This window comes from Pelmatolapia mariae, linkage group LG7, assembly GCF_036321145.2.
Source record: "Pelmatolapia mariae isolate MD_Pm_ZW linkage group LG7, Pm_UMD_F_2, whole genome shotgun sequence".
NCBI lineage: Eukaryota > Metazoa > Chordata > Actinopteri > Cichliformes > Cichlidae > Pelmatolapia > Pelmatolapia mariae.
Window position 1 is genome coordinate 49,923,730 of NC_086233.1, and position 11,505 is coordinate 49,935,234.

At 38.4% G+C, this 11,505-nt stretch overlaps 2 protein-coding genes across 2 annotated transcripts; both read left to right on the forward strand.

Annotated features, from left to right (window-relative positions):
- The first annotated feature begins 4,015 nt into the window (after positions 1-4,015).
- Positions 4,016-7,328, forward strand: rsl24d1 (ribosomal L24 domain containing 1). Its single transcript, XM_063481059.1, has 6 exons — positions 4,016-4,154; positions 5,209-5,322; positions 5,403-5,475; positions 6,267-6,330; positions 6,494-6,579; positions 6,911-7,328. Exons 1-6 carry the CDS (start codon positions 4,074-4,076, stop codon positions 6,985-6,987), a joined length of 495 nt encoding a protein of 164 aa, XP_063337129.1. The 5' UTR covers positions 4,016-4,073; the 3' UTR covers positions 6,988-7,328.
- A 1,668-nt stretch (positions 7,329-8,996) lies between these two features.
- Positions 8,997-10,939, forward strand: arpp19b (cAMP-regulated phosphoprotein 19b). Its single transcript, XM_063481060.1, has 3 exons — positions 8,997-9,189; positions 9,666-9,788; positions 9,878-10,939. Exons 1-3 carry the CDS (start codon positions 9,145-9,147, stop codon positions 10,046-10,048), a joined length of 339 nt encoding a protein of 112 aa, XP_063337130.1. The 5' UTR covers positions 8,997-9,144; the 3' UTR covers positions 10,049-10,939.
- Positions 10,940-11,505: the final 566 nt, after the last annotated feature.

Below are 11,505 nucleotides of genomic sequence, written 5' to 3' on the forward strand. Positions count from 1 at the left end.
ACCGTGTTCGAAAGTTATCGCATAGTTTTTGTTTTCATGGTTGAAAGGGCTTTCATTACATGTTGTTTGTCTTTGAATCCTGTATGTTGTGAAGATGAAAAGTGCATTCAATTTTTTTTCAAACCTTGTAGAGCTTTATCAAACAGTATTGTTTGGCGTTTCCAGTGCACTGAACTTCAAGCTTTAATAATGCCTTAACGTCAAAGGGCTTTGCGTACTTTAGATGACGACATCCAAAGACGGGAAAAATTATACCCAAAGAGTTTTTGATACTACAGAAGATATTCTAAGGCAGCCAAAAACTTAGTAGATTTACATTAAGGGTGTGCTTGCCCAAATTTTGTTTGTGCCAGTGATGTAAATTTCCCTTTAGAACGCTGATTTTCCTCTGTGTAAATTTTATTAATGCTTTATTCTGGTGAAAGCTTTAGCACGAGTCTCCGGGGCTTGTTTCATTTGCCTTCTAGACCATTGCTGAGTGCAGCGGTGATGCCGATGCTATTATCCAAAGAGTTGTCTGCTTCCTCAGATGGGTACAGCCTTTTTTCTTTTATTCAGTCGATCCTTGGTAAGAAAATGTTGATGCCAAGACCAAAGATCCAGCGTCCCAGTGACAGATGATGAGGTTTATATTTTTCAGAGAATCATCTGTCACCTTTCACAAATATTGCCATATGGGAAAGACTTCTCTTTCTCTCTCCATAATGTTTCCTGTCCAGGTGCGACAATGAAGGATTTTGACTATCATAATGGAAACCCTATGTGTGAAGAGCAACATAATCAATTTTTGATACCTTTCTAAAACAAATAATGCTAACCAAAGAATATTGATGTGTATTATTTAGTAATTTTCTTTGGTTTTCATTTACATTATATACATTATTTGCATTTAAATGTGATAATATTTGTGGGTTTGGTTGCTGAAAAGGCATTTTACATAGGGATTTTTTGTTTTGTTTTGTTTTAAGCTTGAGATGTCAAAAAACAGTGCTTATCACCAAAAAATGTTTTTACCTGAGTAATATGTTTAAATAGTTTAGATGACCCATTTTATAATAATGTCAAAAAAAACACTTCCTAATTTTAATGTGACATTTTGCAAATTACGGTCAGTTTAAAGTTTGTCTGTGGAATGCTTTAATATGAAAGATTGCTTTGTAAGCCACTGATAATTTTGCAGACTTCATTCAGGTTCAGAGTGTAGATTTTAGGGTGTAGATGTATTTGTTATTATTTAAGTTATGTTTTGTTTTTTGAAATATTTCTGCTTTTAAATACCAAATTACATGTTTGATCCAAAGAGAGCAACAAAACAAAGAATTTAATGTGTTAAAATGTTCCAAAAAGCCTTTTTTTTGATACTCTCAAGATGATCACACTAGTAGATGATGATGATGATGATGATAATAAAATTCTTGGAAAAAATGTGTTGCCCTTGTTTCAGTTTGTCTTTTTTTTTTTTAAAGCTCATATGAGGTTTGCTAGGACCACTTAGGTTTTCATTTTTTGATCTTGTGCCTCTATAAAAGTAGAGGTTTTAGCAGTATTCAGGTATGTATGAACAATGACAAAGCGCAAAGTAATCAACAATGAACTTTAAGGAAAAACTGCTGCTGCCTATCAATTTAGAAAGGGTTGTAGGGCCATTACCAAACATTTTTAAGTCCATAATTATTCAGTGAGGAAGATTATTCACAACTGGAAAATGTTCAAGATGGTTGGCAGTCTTCCCAGTAGTGCATGTTCTAACAAATTTACCTCAAGGTCAGACTGTGCAATCCTCTGAGAAACTGCAAAAAGACACAAGAGCGACATCTCAGACTCTGCAGGACTTAACATGTTAAATGTTAAAGTTCATGAAAAATACTGAACATGTGTGGCTTGTTATGAAGAGTTGCCAGGAAAAGGCTTCATCTCTCTAAAAGAAGAACATGGCAATGTAACTTGTAAAGTTTCATCTGAACAAAATGCAAGACTTCTTCAATATTCTTTGCACAAGACCATAGTCGGGATGTCTGGCTATGTTTGGAGAAAACCAAACACAGCATATCAGTGCAAACACCTCATGCCAACTGTCAAGCGTAATTGTGGAGGGATGCCCAAGGCACCTAAGAATCACTTGGTTCACCATGGACTCCTCTGTATACCGAAGGGAGGTTATCTCTCTGACAGCATGACTTCATGAAAAATAATCTTGTATAATTTACAGAAAATACTGAAGAAGCAAAGGCATTCGGTGTTAGCTTTATCTGTAGTAAATTAGTTTTAGAGTGCATTAGTCAGACTGTGAGATGTAATAAGTTCAGGATACTAGAATAGAATAGAATAGCCTTTATTGTCATTGTACAGGGTACAACGAAATTGGAGTGCCACTCCCTTGGTGCAAAAATACAATAATAAATATAAATGTAAAATATAAAAGGTGCAATAAAACAAACAATAGTAGGTACAATATATACAGGATGGCAGCATTAATATAATGACAGTAAGAATAGCAGCATAATAATTGACGGTGACAGTATGGAGTAGCTAAGCAGTTTCAGTTGTTTTTGTGCTTATTTACTATGGTGATAGCTCTGGGAAAGAAGCTATCCCTGAATCTGTTTGTCCTGGTTTTATGTGACCTGTACCGTCGGCCTGATGGTAATAGTTCAAACACTTGGTTGCTGGGGTGAGAAAGGTCCTTGATGATATTGCCAGCTCTGCTGAGGTACCGAGAGTTTGCAATGACCTCCAGGCTGGGCAGAGAGCAGCCGGTGATCTTCTGGGCTGTGTTGATGACCCTCTGCAGTGCTTTCCTGTCTGCAGCTGAGCACCCTGCATACCATGTTGTTATGCTGTACGTTAGGATGCTCTCTATGGTGGCTCTGTAGAATGTCACCAGCAGCCTCTCCTCCAGGTTGTTCCTCCTGAGCACTCTCAGAAAGTGGAGACGCTGCTGGGCCTTTTTTACCACCGCCGTGGTATTTGCAGACCAGGAGAGATCATCAGAGATCTGCACGCCCAGAAACCTCATGGAGTGCACCCTCTCCACACAGCTCCCGTGAATGTACAGTGGGGCCGGGTCTGCTCTGCCCTTCCTGAAGTCCAAGATGAGTTCTTTAGTTTTTGTGGTGTTCAGTTGGAGGTTATTAACTGAGCACCACTCAGTCAGTCTGTTGACCTCATCTCTGTAGTCCGACTCATCTCCCCTTGAGATGAGCCCAACCACGGTGGTGTCGTCCGCAAACTTTATGATGGTGTTTGAGAGATGGGTAGGGGAGCAGTCGGATGTGTAGAGTGTAAACAGGAGGGGACTCAGAACACATCCTTGTGGAGACCCGGTGCTGAGTGTGATGGTGCTGGACAGGTGTGGGCCGAGTCTGACAGACTGTGGTCTATTTGTCAGGAAGTCCTTGATCCAGAGGCAGATGGGGGTGGAGAGTCCCAGGTGAGACAGTTTCTGGACCAGGATCTCCGGGATGATATGATTGAATGCTGAGCTGAAGTCCAGAAAGAGCATTCTCACATAGCTTCCTCTGTGCTCCAGGTGACTCAGCGCAGTGTGGAGCGCTATGGTGATAGCGTCCTCGGTGGATCGATTTGTCCTGTAGGCAAATTGGTGGGGGTCCAAAGTGGGAGGCAGACTGGCCTACTGAACTAATAGAAATACTAAAACACAACAGTACAAACACTTGAAACAGTCACACAGGCACCCATTTCTTAGTAAACATTTCCATCCAATGCCACCAAATTCTAGCTGTGTTGACAAATTTGACCAAATGTACAAAGATTTAACTTAAATGTGTTTCTGGAAATTGTTTATTTATAATTTTTAATACACATAAATTAGTTTTTGAATTTTATAAATCTATTTATTTATTTACATTTTTGTTACATATTTCCTTCCACAGTTTAGTTAGGATGCTTAGGAAAACCTCCGATCTCTTGAAGGATAACTGCAGTTTCAAGTCTCGTCTTTAGGTGGCGGTAAAGACACCAAACTGCTGGATGTCAGGCAACAAAAAGAAGCAGAAGAAGAGGGAACGGTCTTGTTTTTGTCAGCTGCCACACGCAGCACTCCTGATGCGAAAATGCGCATCGAAAAGTGTTATTTTTGCTCGGGACCAGTGTACCCCGGACATGGGGTGATGTTTGTACGGAACGACTGTAAGGTATGGCGCAAGTTTTTGCCCGAACAATGCTGTTAATTTTAACCGAAGCTCCTGTTTTGACTGATAGTGGTGGCTCGTTAGTGTACGGCTAATACTAGCATGCTAACATAACGTGCTGGATTCATTCACGTGGGTCCAAAGCAGGGAGTTAGGGCTGGAAAACTGTAAATAACACTCGTAAATCGTATTTGCGACGGAAAAGGGAAGAAATAGACACTAAAGTTCTTTTTAAAACACATTACTTTATTTCGCAAACCTAATGGACATGAAGTTGTTGGGTGGGTCTGGACGTGTAAATCGGAGGGCCTCGGTTTTTCCTGATGGAGTGAGTGCGCCCTCTTATGCTTCAGTGTGAGACCAGGAGCTTGGAATTGTAGGCTGTAAACAAATGTTAATACAAACACTTGATGGTCCTCATAATCCTGACTTTTGTGCCACGGTAATGATATTTTTAAACATCTTAGTTTGTAGGGAAAATATGCTATAGGTCATTAAACTCGCCTGTGTTTAGTTTACGTATGTCTCTTGTCTTCTGGTTATTTGTGAATATATACTCAGTAGTACAGTAAAAGCAATGTTTCATAACTTTGTTCTTAAAGATAAAAATGTATAATGTAGTTCTTCTTCACAGTGTATCTGATTTCGTACACAGAGAAATCCGGAAGTCAAAAAGACTGTTTAGATAAAGGATTTAATAATGTACACTAAATGTAGGTTTAAGTGCTAATAACAAGCAGTAAACGTTTTGAAAATGTATTTTTAAGTTGTAAAGTATCAACTATATCCCCTATATATGTATGTATGTTTGTATATGTAAATTCATAATTTTCCTGTTATTTTTGGAGGTCGTCTTAAACCATTTCTCCAATTTCAGCTATTGATTTTGCCAGTGCACTTCCAATCTTGAAATTTCAATCATTAAATTTTCAGCAAATGTAATATCTTTACTGCTGATAATGTCTCAATTCCTATCATTTGCTCATGTGCTTGTTTATATCCACACATTTTCTTATCGGGTGATCCCTAAATTGTTTTTCCCTCTTTAATAAAACAGACATTCAGATTCTGCAAATCAAAATGCCACAAGAACTTCAAGAAGAAGCGCAACCCAAGAAAAACAAGATGGACCAAAGCATTCAGAAAGGCATCAGGAAAGGAGCTGACAGTGGTAAGCTGTTCATCTATGAGGACCATCTCATCGTTCATTTGTTTGACTAAACCTTAACCAACACACTTGCTGTCTTTCAGGATAACTCTTTGGAGTTTGAAAAACGCAGAAATATTCCTGTTAAATATAACAGGGAGCTTTGGGATAAGACAGGTAATGTATATATTTATTTATCAGAAGCTTTTTGGGCAAAAACATTCACAATAATTGTGTGTAGAAATTTTGTAGAAATCTCAGAGCACTTAAAAAAATGTAAGGTTAAGAGTTTAAAATACAGAACCCAGCTCGGGGGCCCAATCAGGGGAAAGAAAAGAGATAACATGTAAGCACGTAGAGAGGCAACAGAAGGCAAACAACAAACTGTGAGACAGACTAGGAACAAAGGTAATGGTAGCATACAAACACATGAAGAATGAAAGATGCATGAAAAGAGGTAATACAGCAGGCAGCAATTATTCAGGATCATAGGATCTAATCTTATTTTTAAGCTTTATCAACAACAAAAGTTGGAAGTTTAATCTCAGAGGAAGAGGGGCATCTACCTGCAAAACCCAACCCAGGCAGGAGAGGAGCCTGATAGCTGAAGCCTGTGTACAGTTTTTATTGGGTTATTATAATCCTCTGAGGTCTTTAAGGTATCATCGAGCTTTGTGAGTAGAAAGGCTTTAAATTGTATATAGGTATATATATATTTTACATTTTATCTAGCAGAAATGTGATCTGTCTCATTAGTTGTTCCTTCTCTGACTGCAGCATCTTTGATCAGCTGAAAGCTTTCAGGGAGGTTTTAGGACAACCAGTAACAAATCCATGGGCTAGTTTTTCAAGTATCACTCTATAACAAGATGTTCTGATTGTCACATACATGAAAGAACACACTCATATAAACCTCTGGTTATTGTCTCATTCTAAGCAATGTGTTTATGTTCTGTTAACTTTTGCAGTGGAAGCAATGAAGAAAGTGAACGAAATAAAACATAAACGACAGGCAAGATTTATCATGAACAGGTGAGCATTTTTTTTAAATACTTTAATAGACTTTCTTCAGATTTTTGAATATTGAATATTAAATATGATACTTTTAAAATCTCTGTAAATTAGGGAAATATGTTTAAGGGTTGGGGATAAAAGCACTTACCTTGCCTAAACGGTTTCTGTTTCTGTTCTGTAGATTAAAGAAGGGCAAAGAGTTGGAGAAAGAAGAGGCCATCAACGAAGTCAAGAAAAACATTCACCTCATCAAAGCACCACATGCAGGTAAAGACTCATGAAGTTATCCATATGACTGTGCATGTAGTGAATTTGGTGACAGTGATTTTAGTACAAGTGTCTTACAGTCAAGTGTGACTTTATCAGGCAAAACAGGGTAAGGGTCAATGGTGCAGCACTCATTAGGTATAAAAGAGATGATGAACCAATGTCTGCACATAAAATAGAAACAAGATTACTATTCTTGCTTTTCCTTTCTTCAGAATGGAGGTTCTTCAAGTAGAATCATTGTAAATGCAGTTACTGATCATACATATTTGTTGGTTACTTTTCCTTTTAATAAAGATAATTTCAGCATGGTTTGCATTGTCTGTTACAGGAAAAGCCAAACAGTTGGAAGACAAAATGGTGCAGAAGTTGCAAGAAGATGTGGACATGCGGGAGGAGGATGATTAATCTTCTGTTGCTTTTTTTTTTAAGTTTTTTTTTTTTTTTTTCCTAAAACTTTATTGTATATTTGTTTGGAAATTTAAGTTTCCAAATAGCAGTTGTTGTGCTGAGTAAAGCATTTGGCTTTAAATTGCTGTGAAAGATTTGAACGTATTGACTTCATAAAGGCCTTAGTTCAAAGCAGCAGCCATTAACTGCAGTTTTCCCAGTTGTTCCGTTTTGGTTTTCACTGTGTGGTATTTGGAGCAGTGAAGAAATGGATTTAACCATGTTGCGAAGTCTAATGTATTACAGTTGTTCTGAAAATATTAAGATTGCCGATATATTAAAAAGCATCTTTTCTGGAATTTCTCCTGCTCTTTATTTTGTGAGATGATCATAATACCAAATAATACATGAATGAATATTAAAGTTGCTGCCAATAATAGATTCAATTTTGGAAGACTAATAGACCATAAACCATGTTACTTTTTTCAGCAGGTTATTATTTGACATGAGCATCATAAGAGATTAGCTGCCCTTGTATATATTGTACAATGTAAACATTTAATCCTAATCTGCAGTAACTTATACAGCAGGAAAAAAAACTATAGGCCTGTGCCAGTCATTCAATCACAACTTGTCTGTACAGAGAAAATGTGAGGGTCAGTTATTACTATACTGTTAAAATGGTGGCTGTGCCTAATAAACATGTTGGAAGTTTCAAATAATGAGGTCAGAGTACATATAAGTCCTACTTTTGGCTCTTTATGATGCCAGGAAGAGCAGATAGCCTTCACATGGTCATTTTGAGCATGTAGCTCTTCACATCTTTAAAACAAATGTAATTATTCATAGGTGGATTCAACAAGCTCCTGGAAACATTGCTCAGATTTTGGGCTGCATTGACAAAATTGGCATCATATAGTGGCTGCATATCCATGATGTGATCGACCACGCCCCAAATGTGTTCGATTGGATTGAGATGTCCTAAGTGGGGTCATTTGAACTCATTGTCATGTTCAAGAAACCAGTCTGAGATTATTTGAGCTTTGTCACATAGTTCACTATCTTGTTTAAAGTAGCCTTAAGAAGATGGGTACACTGGGAGTACACTGTAGTAAAGGGATGGACATGGCCAGCAGCAGCAGTGAAGTAGGCTGTGGTATTTAAATGATGCTCAGTTTGTACTAAGTGGCCCAAAGTGTGCAGAGAAAATATCCTTCTCACCTTTTCAAAACCACCAGCCTGAACTGTTGACACAAGGCAGGATGGCTCCATGCTTCCATGCGGATTATGGCAGATTCTGACCCTATCATCTGAATATTGCATCAGAAGTCAAGGCCAAGTACATTTTTCCAGTCATCTGTTGTCCATTTTTGTGATCCGTTGTTATAGCCTCAGTTTTCTGTTCTTCCTGACAGGAATGGCAGCCAATATGGTTGCCTGCCACTGGTGCTCATCTGTTTTAAGGTTCAGGGTGTTATGCTTTCAGAAATGCTCCTCTGCATATCTTGGCTATAATGAGTAGTTATTTGTTTTACTGTTGCCTTTCCCATCAGCTGGAAGCAGTCTGGCTATTCCTCTCTGCCCTTAGAGATGGCTGTTTGGAAATGGCTCCTTCTGAACTACTCAGACCAGCCTATCTGGCAACAACTACCATGTCATGTTCAAATCCACTTAAATCACCTTTCTTCCCCATTCTGATGCTCAGTGTGAACTTCAGCAGGTTGTCTTGGCCGTGTCTACATTACTAAATACATTGAGTTGGTGCTATGTGATTGACTGATTAGATATTTGTATTAATGAGCAGTTGCATAATTTCCTCTGGGGTTAATAAACTATTCTGTTTCTTATTTAACAGGTGTACCTGAACAAAGTGACGGGTTAAAAAAATCCATATACAATGCATAATCAAATTTCAACAACGCTATCATATTTTTTACGCGTGAATTAGTCTGAAGAAAAACTTTGTTATTAGCGCCTACAGATTCTATGATCGCTATCGTCCCGCCCATCTGCGTCTCTAGCATCGATTCACCGGCCTGTTGCTACACAGGCTGTATGACAGGCTGCTGCTGTCCTCGCCCGCTGCTTTGACAGTGCTACCTTTTATCTTCCCGAAGAGGAGCTTATTCGGCCATAGCTACAGTTTTGCGAACAGAGCGGGAATACAGCACAACCATGTCCGAGGAAGTTGAAGAAACGAGGACTTCGGAGGAACAGCAGGTAAACTGTAACCACTAAATGGAAAATTACATCAAATTAACACCAGTTAGCCAGTGCTGCTTGGTTAGCTGGCGGCTAGCACCAAGCTAGTTAGCCAGTTGCTAACCTTGACTGAGAGCCTTAGCGATGCTGTCGCTGAATTGGCTAATATTCTGTTACCGTTTGTTGGTAGAGTAAAATTGTGCTGTTTTGGGTCTGGCAAACAGGTTTCTTCACTGTACATGCAAAATTGTACAGTAGCTCATCATGCTAACAGTAACTTTAATGCTAGTGCAAACAGCAGTTTACCTCATGGCGGCGCCGGTATCTGATTATAATCAAACAAAGTAATCTGTGACCATAGTATGTGCTGCTGTCAGTATACAACATATTGAAGTTTCGTTATTGTCACGTTGATGCATACGGCTGGAAAACCGAATTGCAAGTGACCCAAGTCGAAAGTTTTACTATCCTTACACATTGCACTCTGTCAACAGGAAATGGAGGACAAGGTAATCAGCCCAGAAAAATCAGAGGAGGCCAAACTGAAGGCCAGATATCCCAACCTTGGAGCCAAGCCAGGGGGATCTGAATTTCTCAGGAAAAGACTCCAGAAGGGGGTGAGTTTTCTCACCTAACTTTGGCTAGCTACTACGATTAAAATATGTCAGCCTTATGGAGATCTCACTCTGTTTATTCTTGTTTACAGCAAAAGTATTTTGATTCTGGGGACTACAACATGGCCAAGGCAAAAATGAAGAATAAACAGTTGCCATCCGCCCCAACAGAGAAGACTGAGATCACAGGGGGACACATCCCAACACCTCAGGACCTGCCTCAAAGAAAAACTTCCATCGTGGCCAGTAAACTGGCTGGTTGATGGTTTTATGTTTACTGTTTTGCTACTATTCCCATGTCCATTTAATATCTACTTCGCACACTGTTTACATTTTGTTTATTTTTCTCCTTTTGTTTGTATTCTGTAAGAACAAGTCATGTAACAAGCCAAATACTTGAAGAATTGGCAACTGTGAGGCACTGGGGCATCAGTGAGACAAATTCAGCTAAGTGAAAGTGTTTCTCAGGCTCTTAAAGACTCAATACATATTGATATTTCCTGAACAGTTATCACACTTATATATTTAGATGTTATGGCTATCTTATCTTGAAAAATTATTTCGCTTTTAAGAATATATGCCTCCAAAGTAAATGCTTGAAAGCTTGTGAAAAGGTTCCGTTTTCCTCTTTGTTCCCGCTCATTAGGCTAGAAACACAGAACTATGAACAGAAAATTGAATTTACAGCAATTTGAGGGATCCCATGCTCTTATGGAGGCATTTTAATGATGAAAAGTCAATAATCCTCCATTTATGTTTTTTCCTTCTACTCTGTTTACGTCCCTCGTTTTCTCTGTCACGCTACTTGATTCCATGCTTTTGAAGTGCTCAAGACTAGCTGTTACATGCTTTGTATCCAGTTGTGTTTAAGTCTAATTAGTAACATTGGTTTGCATTGACTTGCTGCTGGTCTCAATCTCATCCTGACCTCTAAAATGGCCTTAAAATGAATGAATGGTTTCTCTTGAGCAATATTTGCTCCCTCTGTTAGAATATTAGTTGTGAATCTTGCCTGAAATGTCCTTCACTGTCTGACTGGGATTTATGATTTTATGGAAACAAACTCCCCTGTCTTGTCTGGAGTGTGCATGTGCATTTACTGTGCAGTCACACTGTGCCATTTGTTTTGTAAATAAAAATAGTTTTGCATAATAGCTTACACTTTTTCAGTGGAATTTGTCCTTGCATGATTTTTTTTTTATGCTTCAATTTTACTAAGAAACAAAACTACAGGAGAACTGCTTGAAATGTTTCTATTGCATTGATGTATTTATAACAAAGATATTTTACTTTTTATATTGTGTTTTTATATTGAATATTTTTTAGTTAGTATACAGATACATTCTGAGGTGTGCAAGTAAATTACCCCATGCCACTGAGCTGGAACCTGTTTATATTACAATGCCCAAAACCATTGGATGAGAGCATGAATAGAGTGGTGAAATGTACCTGTACTCCCAAGTATTTCAATGGTATGCCCATTTCTACATTTGCTCCATAATATTTTGTATGCAAATAATATGCATGTTAATGAATCAATACCGATGATCCAATGATGTACACTCACTTGCCACTTTGCTAAGAAGACCAGTTCAACTGCCAATAAGCCAGTTTGTTTGAGATTCAGCAGGACCACAGAAACTCAGTCCAATTAGGCACGTGGACATGATCAAGACAACCTGCTGAAGTTCAAACCAACTGTCAGAATGGAGGGAAAGGT